Source organism: Peromyscus leucopus, chromosome 8a (assembly GCF_004664715.2).
Source record: "Peromyscus leucopus breed LL Stock chromosome 8a, UCI_PerLeu_2.1, whole genome shotgun sequence".
Classification (NCBI taxonomy): domain Eukaryota; kingdom Metazoa; phylum Chordata; class Mammalia; order Rodentia; family Cricetidae; genus Peromyscus; species Peromyscus leucopus.
The window spans coordinates 49,411,518-49,431,364 of NC_051085.1; the positions used below are offsets into that span (position 1 = coordinate 49,411,518).

Below are 19,847 nucleotides of genomic sequence, written 5' to 3' on the forward strand. Positions count from 1 at the left end.
AAGATTTGAGGAGTGCGTTGCATGTGTCAGAAGTCTACAGCCTGAGACTTCCCTTGGGCCTTTGCACGCTGACCACGCCCACCCCAACCTACACACCAGGAATCCCCAGGTCTCTACCCGATCCGGCACCAAACACTGTCTACATCACACACGCACACGCACACGCGCGCGCACACACACACACACACACACACAGACTGTCCGACCCTCCCTGGGGGGTGGGGGAGAGGCGGGGTGCTGAGCCAGGGCGGGGCGGGGCGGCTGTAGGCTCCACCCCCAGCTCAGCCGGACTCAGCAAAGTTTTCCTTAATTGCAGCCAGAGCTGTGCAGACGCCAGCCAGCGGAGCAACAGGATGAACGCAGGTTCCGACCCCGTGGTCATCGTCTCAGCGGCCCGAACCGCCATAGGTGAGTGTCCCCGAAGGCCTCCCACCCGCTACCTGGCAGGTGCATAGAGTACCTGGCCGACAGCCCGCTTGCATGGTGGCCCATCGGTCACACTGTGGTGGCAAGTGCAAGGCACTGACGGTCTGAGCTCAGGCCCTGGGCAGCTCTGGGCTTGGCGAAGCATTAAAGTCCCTGTCGCATGTGTCCTCCTCCTCCTCGGTGGTCCTCAGTGTGCTCTGGGTTCAGATCCCTCTTCCCCATTCCCTTACAGGCTCCTTCAATGGTGCCCTGTCTACTGTGCCTGTCCACGTCCTGGGGACGACTGTCATCAAAGAAGTCCTACAGAGGGCCAAGGTGGCTCCAGAAGAGGTGTCAGAGGTCATATTTGGACACGTTTTGGCCGCAGGTAACTCCTCAGTAACCCCAGGAGAAGTCAGGCTCATTAGACACAGACCATTTATTTGCACACTCTCACACACACACTCGCCACCGCACCTTTCTTGGCTCAGAGTTCCCTCCGCCAGGATCCTTTCTGTCCCCCCTCCTTCCTAAGCTGATGTTCCTAGACCACCGATCTGTACTGCCTTTGCATTGTTAGCAGCATTGATGATCAGCCTGGTGCTTAGGAGAGTATGCATAGTGTGCCACATGCCCCTAAAACGCCACACATTTGGTAAAAGTGTGTGGGCCTGGCACTGTGCCAGCAGCGGGAAGGCTGGCTTTACAGAACAGGTATACCCTTGTCCTCTTGTCATGAGATAGGCTGTTCCTCACTCGTGGGAGCTTAATCTCTCCCTGGAAGAAGACGGGAGAGTCTAAGAATGCCTTCACTTGACCTCTGATTCCTGCTGGGTTTGTAGACCAGTGACCACTGACCATTCCGTGCTGATAATTGATTTGGAGCCTGAAGTGTTAGTATTCAAAACCAATTTCTGTTCATTGTTAGTATTCAAAACCAACTTCTGTTCTTACTGTGTCTGAGACCTTGCCCATTTGCAGGTGTGCAGGTTGAATACTCCATGATTTTTAAATGGGCGTTTTGCCCATTTAAATTAATTTTATTAATTAAATTAAATTAGATGCATGTATGTTGGTGTGCCACTTGCCTGCCTGGTGCTGGCAGAAGCCAGAAGAGGACATTGGATTCCCTGGAACTGGAGTCACAGATGGTTATGGCTGTGAGCTGCCAAGTGGGTGTGAGAATCAAACCTGTCCTCTGGCAGAGTAGACAGTGCTCCTAACCACTGAGACATCTCTCCAGCTTCTGAATATTCCATGTTTAGAAAGCTACTTATTTCAGAACTTACAACCCACCAACAGAATTTTTTATTTCAATATATATTGAATTTCAATTATATATATTGAATATTCAATTGGCTGGAGGTTATACAAATGTTTATGGTTCTGGACTTGAAACCAGTCTTGTGTGTCCCATGTAAAGGGGATGGGACAGTCTTTAGCGATGACCTACCTATCCCTGTCATACCCTTCATTGTGACTCCTACCCAACACAGGAGGTCTACTGTGGCATATTTTCAGCACTCAGAAAATTGGTATTGCCCAGCCTGGTGGTAGGAGGGTGTAACCCAGCACTCTGGAGTCTGAGAACTGAGCGTCATGAGGTTGAGGCCAGCCTGAGCTACTAGCAAGACCCTTTGTCAAAGAAGAAAAGGGACAGGAGGAGGGGAGGGGAGGGGACGGCTGCTGGTGACCCTGTAGGGAGCTTTCCCAGCGTGCACAAAGCCTGGGTTTAATCCCCAGCGCTGTAAACAAAAGGAAGTTTCCTATCTTGGAAGACTGCTGATTTTGAGACTGTGATGCTCAACCTGTATTTTCTTATGTTCTTTTGGTTTGGTTTGGTATTGTAGTTTGTCTTGGATACTTTTCTTTTTAAAGTTTTAAAATTACATTTATTTATTGACTGATTTTTGAGGGGTGCTACAGTGCATGCATGGGGTTGAAGGACAACTTGTAGGAGTTTGTTCTCCCCACCCCCCCAATACAGGTCCTGGGAATTAAACTCAGATCATCAGGCTCAGTGGCAAGTGCCTTTACCCAGTGAGCCATCTTTCCATAGTTTGTTTGGGGTTTTGGTTTGGTTTGGTTTTTGACATTAGAATATCATGCAGCCCTGGGCAACCCCAAATTGACTGTGTAGCTAAGGATGATGACCTTAGAGTCTTCAGCTCTTGAGGCCTCAGCCTGCACTGCCCACTGTTCACTGTCACACTGGCTTTGTCACTGTCTTTTCTGAGCCCCTCTGTCAACTTGTCCTTAGGGGCTTAAAGTCTTATTTGAGCCACACCACTGTGTCATGGCCCTCCAAGGTCTGACTATGACCTGTCATCGGCCTGACTGTGCTCAACCGCTCCCTCCTCCCTCCCTTCCCAGACCAGTGACTCAAAGACCTTTGCTTGTGTCAAAGGACATTCCATCACTGGTTTTTCTGTTACATTCTTCCACACCTCACCGGTGGGCTCCTGCAGAATTTCTTACATAAGCACGACAAAACGTGACAGTGTTCAGTGAGGACCTGTTAGGTGTATGTCTTCCGAAGCACTGCGCCAAAGCGCTTCCCCTTCATTGTTCACCGAACCCTGTTCCTCTGCCTCGTGGATCCGACTAACTCCATCCAATAGAGGAGTGAATGAAACCGAGATGTCGTCACTCACCAAGGCCACTGTTTGACATGGAGCCAGCACTTGAACACATATCCATCGTACTCCTTAAGCCAAGACATTCCCCCAGTCACATAGGAGGTATTTACAGAGTCACTGCTATGTGTTGAGCACCGTTCTGGAAGCTAAGGGGTAAGCACTGTCTGCATCAGATCTCCAGCATGGAGCTCATGTTCCGCTAAATGTTAGCACCTTTAATCCCAGCACTCAAGTGGAAAAGGCAGACAGATCTCTGTGAGTTCAACGCCAGGCTGATGCAATAATGTCTTCCCTAAGCTGTGCATAATAGCTGTGCATTTTAGTTTTACCTTCAAGTTGAGACAACCTAAGATCACCCGGAAGAGTCTTAAGGAGGAGGAATTCTCTACACGGTTGACCTGTGACTTGTCCTGAGCACTCACTCATCTCAATTGTTAATTGAGATGGGAAGACCAATCCTGAACATAGGCAGAAGCATATCATAGCTTTTCCCTGCTTAAGAGTGATGGGAGAGCCAGGCTGCAGTGGCGCCTGCCTTTAATCCCAACACTGGGAGGCAGAGCCAGGCGGTTCTCTGAGTTTGAGGCCAGCCTGGGCTACAGAGTGAGTTCCAGGAAAAGCACCAAAGCTACATAGAGAAATCTTGTCTCAAAAATCCAAAACAAAAAAAAAAAAAGTGATGGAGCTGGCTGAGTATGCGCAGCAGCAAGCAGACAGCATGGTGCATTTGTTTCTCTCTCCTCTTGACTGGATGTGACGCAACTAGGTGATGAGCTTGTGACTTAGTTTCCCCAGAAGTGATGGACTATATAAGGGAATTGTTATAGTCAAATAAATAAACCAAGTAAGCCTTATCTTTCTCAGTTGTCAGGATATTTTATCACCGCATCAAGTATTTACCAGTTAGAATAGAAATTGTTATCAGGAATAGGTTTGTTGCTGCGCAAAAGCTGGCCATGTTGCCTTTTGGGAGGAACGTGGAAGATGTTGGAAACTTAGGCTGGAAAATCCCTTGCTATTTGTAGTACTTCATGGGCCATTTTAGTGGAAATTTGGAAGACAGTAATACTGTAGAAATGTGGACTGTGGATGCCTAGCTCAAGAGATTTCAGAGGGAGAGTTTATCATGAACTGGGCCTGGGGTCAGTCATGTGATATTTTGATTGAGAGTCTGTTTGATGATCAGGATGGGACTGAAGAATCAGAATGAGCAAAGACCATCCTCACCATGGAGATGAAACCTTCTATGGTTCATCAGGACACTAAGGAAGTGTTTCCCTAGGGTGGGCACACAGCAGCTGGCCTAAGGGGGGCCAGGCCACATCTTGACCTGCAAATCAGATTCAGCAGTCTAGGAGTCATTGTCTGGTAGTAGTTTTGAAGGCATGGAAAATGCAATTTTGAGGGGTTCTGGAGAGCACGTGAGGCTTGGCACCTTGTGGCATGGTCTGGTCTTTACAGAAAGTCTCTGAGAGGCAATTATTGAAGGTGAAACCTCAGGTGGAACAGAGACTCCAGGATATTGGAGATGCCAAGAGTGTGGGATGTCTACCAATGAGAGCTGCAGGTAAGGACTGAGCTAGAAGCAGCAGGAAACCTTGTGGGGTGAAAGGCGGAGCAGTGGATGCCTAAGCCCTTTGCATCCCAGAAGGCTGTCTGACCTGAACTATGAGGGTCTGATGTATACCGCTAGATTTGGGTTTTACTTAAGTGTGGTTGTTTTTTGTTTTTATTTGTTTATTTGTTTATTTATTTATTTTTGGTTTTCAAGACAGGGTTTCACTGTGTAGCCCTGGCTGTCTTGGAATTCTCTCTGTAGATCAGGCTGGCCTCAAACTCACAGAGATCCACCTTCCTCTGCCTCCCGAGTGCTGGGATTAAAGGTGTGCACCACCAAACCCAGCAAGAATATTTAAGTGTATAATTTGCTTTTTATTTTTATTTTTAGGAAGCCCTGTTAAGTGACTTTGGACTTTTAGAGAGACTTTGGACTTTCACAGTTGCACTGCATTTTATATTACGATATTAACCTGAGACTTTAGAGACAAGGATAAAAAGTTATCGTTTAAAGGTGATAAGTTTCTGTGTGGGCTAACAAACAGTGTGTTGTGCCGGTTAGCTTTTTGTTTCGTTTTGTTTCGGAGGGGTGGTTCTCTTTTGGGAGGAGGGTTATTTGTTTGTCGAGACAGTGTCTCGTGGTATACCCTTGGCTGTCCTGGAACTCACCATGAAGACCAGGCTTGCCTAGAACTCACAGAGATCTAGCTGTCTCTGCTTTTTTATTTGTTTAGTGCATCTATCTGTGTGCACATATATGTGCATGTATGTATATATACATGCATAGATATGTGAGGGTGCCTGTGAAGGCCAAAAGAGGGCTTTGAATCCCCTGGACCCAGAATTACAGGCTGTTGTGAGCTGCTTGCCATGAGTGCTGGGAACAAAGTTCAGGTTCCCTCAGCTAGGGTTTATGATTTCCTGAGCCATGGGCTTTTGACCAGGTTTACACTACCAACCCACGCCTTCTAGAGAAAGTGTGCTCCACTTTCGTAGGGTATCTTTGTTTAAACCCTCTTTTAAAATGTACTTTTAAATTAGCTTACAGAGTAGTTGTTTCCATAAGGGTTTTTCATTCATTCTTTCCTCTCCCCCATTATCCGTCCCTATCCCTGGTTAAAATTTTAGCCCCCAGTATTCCTTCTTTTACTATCATATGCCTATGTCTAATGGCCCCTCACCCCTAAGACCTCTTCCTCTCCTCCTCTCACGGGTCCTTTCTAACTTCCTGAGCTCAAGAAATTAAACACACACATCTAAAAATCCAAAGCTCCGTCTTCCATGCTAAGGTAGTGTCTGGCTTTTTTGGTGAGGTGTTTCTTGGAGGCAACAGATAGTTTCTGCTTTTCAATCCAGTTTACTAGTCTGAGTCTTTTGATTGGGGGATTGAGATCATTAATATGTAGAGTTATTTTTGAAAGGTGCTCATTGATGCCTGCCATTTTGTTGAATTTTAGTGTTTTTGTTTGTTTGGTTTTTTTTGTTTGTTTGTTTTTTTTTGTTCTCTTTCTCTCTTGCTTGGTATTATTCTAGCTTGATTTATTCTTTCCTGTGGCTGCATGGGTGAATTTGTTTATCTCTTCTAAGTATTTTTTTCAAGTATGTTCTGTAAAGTTGGCTTAATAGCCATAAATTCCTTTAGTCTATTATTGTCATGGAAAGTTTTTATCTTTCTTTTAATTATAACAGATAGCTTTACTGGTATAGTATTATAGGTTGGCAGCATTTTATCTTTCAGAACTTGTTATATATCTTTCCAAGCCCTAAGACTTTGTAAACTTTCAGCTGAGGGGTCCAGCTGTTAAGAGCACTGGCTGCTTTTCTAGAGAATCGGAGTTCAGCCGGGCGGTGGTGGCGCACGCCTTAATCCCAGCACTCGGGAGGCAGAGGCAGGTGGATCTCTGTGAGTTCGAGCAGCCTGGCTACCAAGTGAGTTCAGAAAGCGCAAAGCTACACAGAGAAACCTGTCTCGAAAAACCAAAAAAAAAAAAAAGAGAATCGGAGTTCAATTCCCAGCACCCACATGGCAGCTCACAACTGTCTGTAACTCTAGTTCCAGAGGATCTGATACCCTCACACCAATGCACACAAGATAAAAGTTAAAATAAAATAAAATACTTTCAGTTGAGTAATCTGGTGTCATCTGATAAGTCTGCCTTCATGTGTGACTTGGTGCATCTCTCTTGATGTTTTATATTTACTTTCTTTATTCTGTATATTAAGTGGTTTAATTATAATGTGACAAGAATAGTTCTCTTCTGGCCTGTCTGGTGTCCCAAATGCCTCTTGTATCTGGATTAGCATCTATTTTCCTAACTCTGGGAAATTTTCTGTTACGATTCTTGTTTTCTATGCCTTTAGAATGAGATTCTTCTTCTTTGCCTCTAATCCACAAATGTAGTCTTTTCAGTCTGTTGCACCTATCTTGGAGTTCTTGTCTTTGTCCTTGTTGATTGTGATAGTTCCTCCACTTGGTCTTTAAGCTCAGACATTCTGTCCTGTCCTTGGTGGACTCCATCATCACTGAGGCTGTACAGAGGGGTTTTATCTGTTTTTAATTTTTTGTTTTTGTTTTTTTCTGATATTTCAAGACAGGTTTCTCTGTGTAGCCCTGACTGTCTGTCCTAGAACTCGCTCTGTAGACCAGGCTGGCCTCGAGCTCAGAGATCTACCTGCCTCTGCTTTCTAAGTGCTGAGACTAAAGAAGTGAGCTACCATTGCTCAGCATCTATTTTTTTTTTTCCGAGACAGGGTTTCCTTGTGTAGCTCTGGACCTTCCCTGGAACTCACTCTGTAGCCCAGGCTGGCCTGGAACTCACAGAGATCCTCCTGGCTCTGCCTCCCGAGTGCTGGGATTAAAGGCGTGCGCCACCACCGCCCGGCTCAGCATCTATTTTTAATCTAACTTATTACATTTTCTATTTCCAGAATTTAGGTTGCTTTTTCTTCACCAGTTCTCTCTCTTTGTTGGATCCCTGTTTCAGACCATCCATCTCCTTCCTGTCTTGTTTCATTCAACCATTGGTGTTCTTGAATATGACTGTCATAGTCTATGGCTGGGGCTTCATTTAACTCACTCACTAGATACCATTGTTTTAGGGTTAATGTTTTAGAGGAATTATGTTGTCTTGTTTGTTTTTTGGTTTTTGTTGAATTTAGCTTTTGTTTTTTGAGACAGGATTTCTTTGTGTAGCCTTGGCTATCCTGGTACAAGCTCTGTAGACATTCCTCTGCCTCCCAAGTGCTGGGATTAAAGGAGTGCACCATCACCTCTCACTTTATATTTTTTATGTTTCTTATGTTTCTGTGTTGAGATTTTAGGTATCTGGTGTTGTTTATTTGCTTGCCTGCTTTTTTTTCTTTTAAATCAGCTATATTCTTTTAGTTCAAGTATTTGCAATGTTCAAGTGGGACTTGGAGATGGCAGTGTTGAGTGTGTAGTTTAGAAAATAATTCCTCAGACCAGAAGCTCTGGATGCCTGACATAAGCTTTATATTATTCTATGGGATAGTAACAAGAGATGTTTGGTAATTTCATTAAGCAATCATCATACTAGGCAATTAATAACAGTGGACACTTTGACATCAATAACTTGGAGAACAACCAACCAAACATACTATGGAACGCATTGAATTTCAATTAATAAGATTAGGAGTGGGAGGGAAATGGGGTGGATAAGGATAAGGATTAAGTGGTAGATGGAAAGGAGGGCATGGGTAGGAAGAAGTATTTAGATGGACTTTGTAAAGGTAGAGTGGGTAATGATTAAGGATTAGATTAACTTTGAAAAAATTCAAGGTGAGTAGCTGGGAGGGGAAAGTTGAGACTGTTATAGTCCATAGATTTCAGAATCTGTTAAAGCTACTGAAGGTTATAATTAAGAAGTAACAAAGAGAAGAAGGCCAGGTGACAGTGGTGCATGCCTTTAATCCCAGCACTCGGGGAGGCAACCTGATCTCTGAGTCTGAGGCGTCTACAAAGTGAAACTCAGGGCTACACAGAGAATCCGAGAGAGAGAGAGAGAGAGAGAGAGAGAGAGAGAGAGAGAGAGAAGGAGAAGAAGAAGAAGAAGGAGGAGGAGGAGGAGGAAGAGGAGGAGGAGGAGGAGGAGGAAAAAGAAGAAGAGGAAGAGGAGGAGGAGGAAAAAGAGGAAGAGGAAGAGGAGGAGGAGGTGAGAAGGAGGCACATGGGAATATGAGGATACTATTTAAGGTGTCCAAAGAGTATAGTAAAGAACAGCAAACTGGGTGAAGAAATGCAAACGAAAGGCCTAAAACCTGAGCAATATACAGAAAAAGCAAAACCAGCATGAGAGATGGAAGAATAAAATTAAAGAGGAGAAAAGGAATACTTGGGAGTGAATTGCTGGCCCAGTTGAACTAAGCCGAAAGGTCAAGTTCTCAGGTCCCTCTGGCTGTCTGGTTCCACAGGATGTGTGGCACAGAGAATGGGAGCCTTTGCTCTCTGCAGCCTCTGTTCTGAGGCTGGGAGGGGCAATGGTAAGCCCTTGGCTGGTGATTCCCTCCAACTCCAGCATTCCACAGTGGCCTTTCCTGGTCCTGCATATCCTGGGTATGTGAGGAACCAACTTCCCTGGCCTTCTGCTACTTTTAAGTATGTGTTATATTTATTCTAACTGAAGAGAGTCCCCTCAGTTAAAGAAAAAAAGGTATTTATCAGTTATTTTGCTATATATATATTATATATGTATATGTGTGTATATATATAATATGTAATATATATGTGTTGCTTGTAGATTTTATTTATTTATTGATTGATTTTTTTCAGACAGGATTTCTCTGTGTAGCCCTGGCTGTCTTGGAACTCACTCTGTAGACCAGGCTGGCCTCTAGCTCACAGAGATCCACCTGCTTCTGCCTTAAAGGTTTGTACCAGTACTGCCCATTTTTTATATTTTTAATTATGTATATGTGTATATGAGTTTAAGTACTTGAGAGAAATGCCCACAGAGGCAAAGAGAGGGTGATAGTTCCATGGAGTTAGAGTTACAGGCTGAGAACAAAACTCAGGTCCTCTGCAAGGACTGTAAGGACTTTTAACCACTGGGTCATCTCTCCAACCCCCACTCCACTTTTTTTTTAAGACAGCCTTACTATGTAGTGCAGACTGACCTAGAAGTTGCTCTGTAGTACATGTGGGCCTCAAACTGACCATGTAATACATGCTGGTCTCAAACTTAGAGTAGAGCCCAGGTTAGCTTTGAACCTTGTGTATGATCTCCGCCTAAGCTTAAAGAGTGTTGTGAACTACTGCAGCGGCCTGATTATATATATAATTTGTTACATATGCTCTATTCACAGTATAATGAGTAGTAACCCCCCTTTTTATTCTGAGTGTCCTATGCCTAGGCTCTGGGATCAAAATGCTCTCCAAGTCTGAATTACGCCTTGTGTTTACAGGCAGCAGAACTAGCTGGCTGTTACCCTTGGTCTTAACTACCTGTCTTCCCGACTAGGAGGAAAAGTCTGGCCCTCTCTAGAGATGAAGGCCTCGAGGCTCTGTCCTAAGGTGTTGGGAACTTGCTTGTGGAGGAGTCACACAAGGTGCCATCTGTCCCAGGTCTAGAGTGGCAGGCAGAGAGGAGACAGGCGTCTGTGCTGCTGGAGAACTGAGCTGGCCTGAAGGCATGGGAGGCGGCAGGCCATCTCCTCGACTCAGCCCTCACTTGTCCCCGATTTTTACCTTTTCCCCTGATGACTTAGAGGCTCCTGTGTTCCCTGTTCCAGGTTGTGGGCAGAATCCTACTCGCCAGGCCAGTGTGGGGGCAGGGATCCCCTACTCAGTTCCAGCGTGGAGCTGCCAGATGATCTGTGGCTCAGGCCTCAAAGCCGTGTGCCTGGCAGCCCAGTCCATAGCCATAGGCGACTCCAGCATTGTGGTTGCAGGAGGCATGGAGAACATGAGCAAGGTAAGTGCCTAGGGGCCCACCATCCTCCTCAGCAGGGTGCATGTCCTGCTGAGGAACACAGACAGCCACTCAGCCTGGACCCGTGCCTGAATGAATGTTCATTGTTCTCCAGGGTGCATGAGAAATCCTGTGTGAAGAACAGCCTGTCAGCCAGGCAGTGGAGGAGGCAGAGGATAACTTTTCTAAGCTGTTGTTCCAGAAGCACACAGTGTTTTCTGAAACGAACCCACAAGAGTAGCTATCCCTGCTTACTATGTAGCTGAGGTTAGCCCAGGACTTGCTGTGTCTAACCTAGCCTTTTGTGCTTGCCTCTCCAGCTCTGACTCCTGAGTGATATGTATATTTATGTATTTGTCACTGTGCTCAGAGAAACCTTTTAGTTTATATATTTATTTTTAAAGATTTATTTATTTATTATGTATACAGTGTTCTGTCTGCATGTATGCCTGCAGGTCAGAAAAGGGCGCCAGATCTTATTACAGATGGTTGTGAGCCACCATGTGGGTGCTGGGAATTGAACTCAGGACCTCTGGAAGAGCAGTCAGTGCTCTCAATCTCTTCAGTGCCCTTAAGCTCTGAACCATCTCTCCAGTCCCCAAAAAAAACCTTTGGAAATTTTTGGATATTTTTCAAGTATCCAAAACTAAAATACACACACACACACACACACTCTCTCTCTCTCTCTCTCTCTCTCTCTCTCTCTCTCTCTCTCTCTCTCTCTCTCTTTCTCCCTCCCTCCTTCCTTCTCTTCCTTCCTTCTTTCTTTTTTTTTTTTTTTTTTGAGACAGGGTTTCTCTGTGTAGCCCTGGCTGTCGTGGAACTTACTCTGTAGATCAAGCTGGCCTTGAACTCACAGAGATCCTCCTGCCTCTGCCTCCAGAGTGCTGGGATGAAAGGTGTGAACCACTACCACCTGGCCAAAGCTTTTTTAGGAGTTGTCTTCTTTACAACTTTAAAGGTTTAAAAGCTCCTTTTTATCATACACAAATAGTTAATAAACATGTCTATTACAAGAAATTTATCTTGAGAACACTAAAATGACACTATTTCATAGGCCATTGACTAACTTCTGAGAGGTATCATCCTTAGGAAGTTGACAAGGTCATGAAGGCCACCTGAATCATCCAGATTCATAATTCAACTCCTCTACTTACTATCAAAGAATAAAAATTAGATAGTTCAACAAAGGAGCAACTGCTCCTGACTCATATTCCTGGCTAGGTCCCCAGATTTTCCACTTGAGATGCTGTCAGGGTTTTCATTTCCATGGTAGATTGTTTCCCATCATGCACTACTGTCATTCTCCTCTTCTTAAAAATAAATAATAATAATAGAGGCTGGGTGAGGCGGGGCACACCTTTAATCTCCAAAGAGAAATAATAGTAAACACAACACATTTCTCACCCATGTTACTGGGAAGTGGGCACATGCCCCTCCCCAGGTGGAGTCAGGACAACTGCTGGAGTGGGTTCTCTCCTTCCACCAGGTGGGTTGTGGGGATTGAACTCGGGTCGTCAGACTTGGTGCCAGTGCCTGATGTACTGAGCCATCTCACTGACACTGCCTTGCTTTCTTTTTCTTCCTCTGTAAGGAAGAGTTGAGTCACACGTTGCCCCTTAACCTTCCTGTCATGGCCCTTGATCAGGAGGGATCCCAGGGACCAGACCTTGTTGATCTTCTAGAGGGTAGGACATGTAAAAGCCACCCATGGTGAAGCATGTCCAGTCCCTGCTGATCAGGAGGCTGAGAAGCACATGAGTCCAGAAACTCAAGACCAGCCTAGATCACACAGCCAGACCTCACCTCAAAAACCAAAGGAAAGAACATGGCCGAGGATCACAGGGAGCTGCCCCTGTCCAGGAGGCTTGCCATTCCGGTCTGTGTCACCTGTGTCCTTCAAGCTGGCCCTGCAGTGGAACAGTACCTTCTTGTGGAGGCAGCTCCAGGTCTGACCTTGGAGCCACTGGTCAGAGATCAGTGAGCTCAGCAACTGCAGAGCTCAGGAGGAGGCCAAAGGTCACAAAGTGAATGGAGTCCTTCTGGTTGGATGTAGTCAAGTGCAGGCCTGCACCTAGGGCTGTTGTGTGTGCTCACACAAGCCAACATGGCGTCAGTGCTGTTATTCCCAGTTTACAGGTGGGAACACTGATGTCCAGAGCTGCCACTTAAATGTATGGCATTTAAATGTATGGCATTTAAATGTATGCCACTTAAATGTACTTTGATTCACCTCTGTTGACTCCTTGCCCATTATTACCCTTTCCATTGTATGCTGACTGCTTTTGAAATGCTGGAAGTCAAGAATAACTTCTCCTCAAAAACCCCCCTCTCGGTTCATATTGCACCCTAAGTATTCTCCCTATGGGTATTCTGTCTCCTATCAGAATAGATATTGGATGTGCTGGAGCAATGAACAGTAGTGAAAGGCTTGTACTATTCTTGCAGAGGATCCAAGTTCAGTCCCTAGCATCCATGTCAGGGGCCTCACATCTGCCCATAGTCCCGCAGGGCATCCAATACCCTCTGGTCTCTTTGGTGTGCACTCACGTGGTATCCATAAAGTCATTCAGGCACACACACATAACATTTTTTAAAGTAGGTACATGATTCTGGTTTTTATGCCATCTCCTTAGGTAATGCTTACATCTCTAGAAGGAAAAAAAATGACCCCATAAGGAATGAAGACACAGAATGGACAGGTCTGAGAGAGAAACGGGCAAGTTACAGAGGAATAGATTGCTAAGAGAAGGCAGGTGGGATTGTCTGCTAATGCCAAGAGGTTTCAGGCCCTGACCTGGGGAAGCAGGTAGTGGGAAGATGGGCTTGATGGGTAAATGAAAAGGGAGGAAGCACTGTCCAGACCATTCTGAGGCTGAGTGGGATCCTAAGGAGAGGGCTCTTGACAACCAAGTCTAACTTGTTCTTACTTCCTGTTTCCAGGCCCCTCACTTGGCTCACCTGAGAGCAGGAGTCAAGATGGGGGAGATGCCGCTGGCTGACAGCATCCTCTGTGATGGTCTCACAGATGCGTTTCACAACTACCACATGGGCATTACAGGTGAGGCTGATGCGGCTGCACACACCAGCTTTAAAGAGGTTGACGAGAGCATGTGACAGTGTTGTTGCAGAAGCTCTGAGTCTGAAGGCTGTCCTGCTAATCTGTTATGGCGTGGTAGTGAACTTGGTGATTCTTTCTCCGTGTGTGTGTGTGTGTGTGTGTGTGTGTGTGTTTCTGTCTGTTCAACATATGAATCTAGGAAATTGGACTCAGATCATCCATCTTGGCAACAAGTCTCTTAACTCACTAGTCTATTTCATTGGCTTTTTGTTGTTTGTTTTTGCTCTTTTGGAGGCCCACCACCCACAGAGGCTTATTCTTAATTATGAATGCCTGGCCTTAGCTTGGCTTATTTTTTGCCAGCTTTTCTTAACTTAAATTATCCCATCTACCTTTTGCTTTTGGGCTTTTCCTGTTCTCTTACTTCTGTAATTCTTATTCTTACTCCGTGGTTTGCTGTGTAGCTGGATGGCTGGTCCCTGGAGTCCTCCTACTCCTCTTTTATCCTCCTCTCAGTTTTCTCCTTATATACATCCTTTCTCCTGCTTTACTATTGTCTGTTCAGTTCTTTATTAGACCATTAGGTTTTTTATTTATATTTATTTATTTATTTATTTATTTATTTATTTTTCGAGATAGGGTTTCTTGTGTAGCTTTGCGCCTTTTCTGGAACTCACTTGGTAGCCCGGCTGGCCTCGAACTCACAGAGATCTGCCTGGCTCTGCCTCCCGAGTGCTGGGATTAAAGGCGTGCGCCACCACCGCCCGGCAATTAGGTGTTTTAGACACAGTAACACAGCTTTACAGTTAAACAAATGCAACATAAACAAAAGTATCACACCTTCAAAATAATATTCTACATTTTTTTTTCTTTTTTTTTTCAGGGCTGAGGACCGAACCCAGGTCCTTGTGCTTGCTAGGCAAGCGCTCTACCACTGGGCTAAATCCCCAACCCCAACATTATTTTTAAATACAGGGTTTCTCTGTGTAGCCTTGGCTGTCCAAGAACTCATTTCAGTAGATAAGGCTGGCCTGGAACTCAGAGATCCACCTGCCTCTGCCTCCCAAGTGCTGGGATTAAAGGTGTGCACCACCACACCTGGCTTTCTCTTTTCTCAAGATTTAATAGTATAATAGATCAACTCTGAAGATGAGCTAAGAATTAGTATTGATGTTAAATTTCCTGATTATTTAAAAAGGGTTTTAAAATCTGTATTTGTGTGTGCATTGGCACACAGGTATGCAAGTACTAAAGTGATTGTCTGGAGGTCATAGGTCAACCTGCAGTAGTCAGTTACTATCCCTCTGTGGAATCCAGGTCTTCAATATTGGCAGCAAGCATCTTTATCTTGCTGCGGAGACATATCATCAGCTCAATTCTGTTTTTAAATAATCTATAAATATTTTGTTCAAGGGAAGTATATATTGATTTAATTCAGAGATAAAAGGGAATTGTATTTTCATCTTTGCCTCAGGTGGTTAGGAAAGAGAATGTTCTGGTAAATGGGGCAAAAATATTAATGGTGTATCTGGATACTGATTTCTGGAAGTTTACATTTCCTTATATAGAAAGAGAAAGAAAAGCCGGGCATGGTGGCACAAGCCTTTAATCCCAGCAGAGGCAGGTGGATCTCTGTGAGTTCCAGGACAGGATCCAAAGCTATAGAGAAACCCTGTCTCAGGGGAACAGAAAAAAGAAAAAGAGAAAGAAAAGAAATGCCTGTCAAGAGGCACTGGATTTCCGGTCCACTATCAGGACAGCAGAACCAGCCTGTAGAGCAGTGCCTCCCTTACCAAGAGGTCTGCTGTGTGTACTGTTAATTCTGGTTAAATGTGAGTAACTTGAGCTACCAAAACCCAACTCATGAATATGCTGTTTTCGCTTTTTCTTCTCCTCAGCTGAAAACGTAGCCAAAAAATGGCAAGTGAGTAGAGAAGCCCAGGACCAGGTTGCAGTTCTGTCCCAGAACAGGGCAGAGCGTGCACAGAAAGCTGGCCACTTTGACAAGGAGATTGTGCCAGTGTTGGTGTCTTCCAGAAAAGGTGAGTGTGGAGAGCACAGTAAACATGAGCCTGTTTGCAGGCGTCAATAACGCCTGCAAGGATGGTAGGTAGGGCCATTTGGGAACTGGTCTTTACAAGTTGTAAAGGTGTAGACTTTATACATCTGAATGTGAGCATGAATGTGAGCGAGCAGATGGTGATGTGGTGTTTTGAGACATGGTCCTGCTGTGTAGCCCTGGATGAACTACAGGTCACTATGTAGACCAGGCTACCCTCCTCCTGCTTGTGCTGCTGAGAGCTGGGATTACAGGTGAGCCACCACACCTGGCTGAAAAATACTGTCTACTTGGGATATGGTCACATGGGAAACTATCATCTTCAAACTGTCCACAGCTGCAATGTGTATTATCCAGTGGGCTCCATGAAAAGTGGAGCATCAGTTTGTGGTTGTCAGGAAGACAACTCTCCTATGCAGTCTAAATAAAGCCTTTCCAGTTGCTCCCATGTACATCTCACATCCTATTTGCAGAGGATGTATCATGTTAGGTTACTGTCCATGCTCTAAAGCAGAATCTGCAGACAGTTCCCTTATCAATAACTGACATCCATGTTCAGCTCACAGAGGGTGGATTGTTCTGCTCCTGATTCAGTTTTAGCCAGCTCAATGCAATCACAAACCCATGTACATACAATTCAAATACTTCTGTCCTTAGGAAGGCCTGTGGATTTGGAACACAGCCAGACTGTCTCATGAAGAGTTCTCATAGGGTAGCATGTAATAATTCTAGTAATTCCTACTGGAATGGAAGTGGGTAAACGTTAATAAACCTTTCTGCCAAATATGAATCCTCTTGTTTCTGAGATGTCCCCAATCCCAGCTCTGCCTTCTCTGTCTTCATCCCAGGTAACTGGTTTTACTTTTTTCAGGTCTTACTGAAGTGAAAATTGATGAGTTTCCTCGCCATGGGAGTAACATGGAAGCCATGGGCAAGCTAAAACCTTACTTTCTTACCGATGGGACGGGAACAGTCACCACTGCCAATGCAACAGGTTCAATTTCTGAAGGGCACTGGGGAAAGTGCAGACTTTGGTGAGGTCTACCAAGCCAATCTTTCTACACAAAATGATTCCTAAAGCTGGGTTTATGGAAAAGCTTGCCCTTTCTATAGTATTGGTTATTAATCTGTTCTGAAGTGATTTGCTTTCTTGACATCTAGACATTTAAGAGCTCCAGAGTAGCTGGGTATAGTGGTGCACACCTTTAATCCCAGCACTTGGGAGTTAGAGGCAGGTGGATCTTTGTGAGTTCAAGGTCAGCCTAGTTTATAAAGTGAGTTCCAGGAAAGCCAGGGTTATTACACAGAGAAACCCTGTATGGTTTCAAGGTTGTCCTGGTCTAAGTAATAAATTCTAGGTTAGCCAGAGCTACATAGTGAGACACTATCTGAAAACAAAACCCTATATTCATTCACTACATACTTTTCCAATTCCAGGAAGTCCTAGTACCTGTAAGGCCTTGGCTTATTCTTCATTTTTCTTTCATCCTCGGTGCCTCATCCCCCTCATCTCCATAGCTATTGGGGGCATCTCACAATGTATGGTCGACATATTCCATACTTGACCACTTCTGAGTACACTGTGAAGTCTGATGAGTCACAGCAAAGGGCCTTGCTAACTTGTCAGTAACTTAATGGTTTCAGGTAGAAAAGGAGGCCCTGGGTATATACCTGGGGTTGTAGAGCACTGTAGAAACCAGGTCACCTGTTTACAGGGATGAACGATGGTGCCGCTGCTGTGGTTCTTATGAAGAAGACAGAAGCCGAGAGTCGAATGCTGAGACCTTTAGCAAGAATAGTTTCCTGGTCACAGGCTGGTGTGGAGCCTTCCATTATGGGAACAGGACCAATTCCAGCCATCAAGCAAGCTGTGAGTCTCTTTTAGCAATGAGTATGTGTGTCTGTGGACACACTCGGACACATGTATGACAGGGTTTGAGGAAGCCCAGGCTGCTTTCAAACTGTGTAGCCAGAGGATATTGAACTGCTCTTCCACCTAGTAGCTTCCCAAATGCTGAGGTTACAGGTGAGCATTAGCAGTGACGTTAACTTTTAAATTTTCACTTTTCTGTGTGCATATACATGGTGTAAAAAGTATGCTGCTCTGTAGTAAGCACTCTTTAAACCTCCACTCTAAACCTTTCCACTCTCGATGTAAGGAGGTGCTTTGACTTTCCGCCACTAGGTTTCATTTGCCCCAAGCCTGCCCACCCCAACCTCTTCAGCACTGGGTTTACAGTGTACATCTCTAAGCCTGGCTTTCTTAAAATATGGGTGCTGGGGATTGAGCTCAAGTGCTTTCAAAGCATTTTACCTGCAGCTCTCTGCCAGTTCAAACCTAAAAAGTACTAGATCTGAATGTTCTATATTACACCTAACAGGACAGTTTGGACTTCCTTCCTACCTTAGGGGTAAAGTACATCTTTTTGGTTCTGAGGCTGGGCCTTGTCTACATAGCTCAATCTGGCCTCAAACTTAGTTGGCCTGTCCAGCCTCTTAAAAGCCCAGACTACAGGCCTGCCACTCTCTAGCTAGAGTATCTTCTACACTGTGGTGTGTCACTAAAGGAGTCCGTCATATCGCTCTTATGGGAACATTATGTAGGCTGATTTCAGCCCACTGAACCCTCGGGACACAGGTAGAAGGCACCATGACACACCTAACTTCATAGTAGCAGTTTCCAGAATCCCATACATCGTGTATCTGTCAATAACTAATGGTTTAACTTCATTTTTCCTGTAGGTTGCCAAAGCAGGCTGGTCCCTGGAAGATGTTGACGCATTTGAAATCAATGAAGCCTACGCAGCTCTCTCTGTTGCAATAGCTAAAGAACTTGGATTAAACCCCGAGAAGGTAACCAATAGGGCAAGTTGTGCTGTTCGCTAGTGAGCTTGTACAATCCAAGTTTGTTTCTGCCATGTGTTCAGTTGACTTGTTGGTTGCTTTTCACAACAAAGAACTGAGTATGTTAGTTCACAATGAACAGGACATTCTAGAAACAAGGGATCAGAGTTGTCACAGGCAGTATTTACTCCTAAGCTTTACAGGGAAAGTTGAGTTTGAAAGGGTGGTTTGCTAGCATTAACACTGAGAGGAGAAAGACAAGACTGGGGGTGTTAGCCTGTGTCCACACAAGACTGACTTAAGATCCTCTCCTTTCCTGCAGGTCAACATCGATGGAGGAGCCATTGCCTTGGGCCATCCTCTGGGAGCATCTGGCTGTAGGATTCTAGTGACCTTGTTACACAGCCTTGAGAGAATGGGCGGGACACGTGGTGTGGCAGCCCTGTGCATTGGGGGTGGGATGGGGATAGCAATGTGTGTTCAGAGAGGATGACCTGCCTGACAGCCATCAGCCTTGAAATGTTCTTGTTAAATCAGTGACACACTAGATAGTAGGTGAAATCAGAGGACCAAAGTGAGGACAGGAACCCAGGTGGACAGCCTGCTGAACTTTAATGTGAGTCACCCAGGGCTAAGACATTGCACCTGACACTTCTATAAATAAAAGGGAGATCCACTCAGTCATCAAGGGCTCCAGAGTGAACGGCATTTTCATAACTTCCATGTTTATCGTCTTTGCTTTCTGGGTGCAATTTTATCAGATCATCGATTCGAAGAATGGTGATTGCAGCTTCTGTTGCAAACTTCAAGCTCTTCACTTTAACAATGGTTGGTTCAAACACCCCTGCTTGCTTGTTGTCTCGTGGCTTTCCATTAATCAAATCAAGACCAATCCTGTAATGGTAGAAATCTGATTCAATGACCTCTTCCAAGCTGATATGGAGTATTCCAGCTATTCTAGTCCACAAGACTGGGAGTTCTAACAAGTGTACCTCTGGGAGTAGAAAAGCTGGTAGTGTAGCAGAGAAACCTACCTGCCAAACATTTAGCAAAAGTCACATGTTGCATGCTGATATTATGTTCAGCCAAGTTCTGCATACAGTTTGGTGGCCGAAAGATTCCTTTGCCTAGTGACAGCACAGTTGTCTTACTTGGTGTTATGTATACTTTATGAAGTCCTCATAAGGACCAGATGATGTAATGATACACTATTCTGAGACTGTATTCACTGTAAGCTGAGGGGGCTGCCTGAAAAGGGTAAGAATAATCTAAGATCATCCTCGTGGACTTCTTACAGACTATCCAGAGTGTCAGGATGGAATCCAGAGTTTACACCTAGAACACTGCTAAAAGTC

The 19,847-nt window shown here is 44.9% G+C and overlaps 2 protein-coding genes across 4 annotated transcripts in view; one reads left to right on the forward strand and one right to left on the reverse strand.

Annotated features, from left to right (window-relative positions):
• Tcp1 (t-complex 1) overlaps window positions 1-19,847 on the reverse strand; it is a 31,858-nt gene that overhangs the window by 3,857 nt on the left and 8,154 nt on the right. Inside the window, exon 12 of one of the 3 annotated variants that reach the window (XM_037200350.1) lies at window positions 19,246-19,386. The exons of 1 other annotated variant lie outside the window; for it this stretch is intronic. In XM_037200350.1, the coding sequence (XP_037056245.1) occupies window positions 19,246-19,386 (141 nt within the window). Of the gene's footprint in view, window positions 1-19,079; window positions 19,387-19,847 lie in introns of those variants that run through there. One more of the 3 variants, XM_028866673.2, reaches the window with a different exon arrangement.
• LOC114691378 (acetyl-CoA acetyltransferase, cytosolic-like) lies at window positions 317-19,176 on the forward strand. Its single transcript, XM_028866675.2, has 9 exons — window positions 317-408; window positions 659-793; window positions 10,350-10,531; window positions 13,472-13,589; window positions 15,488-15,631; window positions 16,520-16,642; window positions 17,364-17,518; window positions 18,391-18,501; window positions 18,815-19,176. The coding sequence occupies exons 1-9, from the start codon at window positions 354-356 to the stop codon at window positions 18,983-18,985; spliced, it is 1,194 nt and encodes a 397-aa protein (XP_028722508.1). The 5' UTR covers window positions 317-353; the 3' UTR covers window positions 18,986-19,176.

What these genes read in the sequence shown, in the direction of transcription:
- LOC114691378 (XM_028866675.2), top strand. Translation starts at nt 354, where the DNA reads ATGAACGCAGGTTCCGACCCCGTGGTCATCGTCTCAGCGGCCCGAACC. An exon ending in GTTGGTGTCTTCCAGAAAAG is followed by an intron (nt 15,632 to 16,519) that starts GTGAGTGTGGAG and finishes TACTTTTTTCAG; the next exon opens with GTCTTACTGAAGTGAAAATT. An exon ending in CACCACTGCCAATGCAACAG is followed by an intron (nt 16,643 to 17,363) that starts GTTCAATTTCTG and finishes ACCTGTTTACAG; the next exon opens with GGATGAACGATGGTGCCGCT.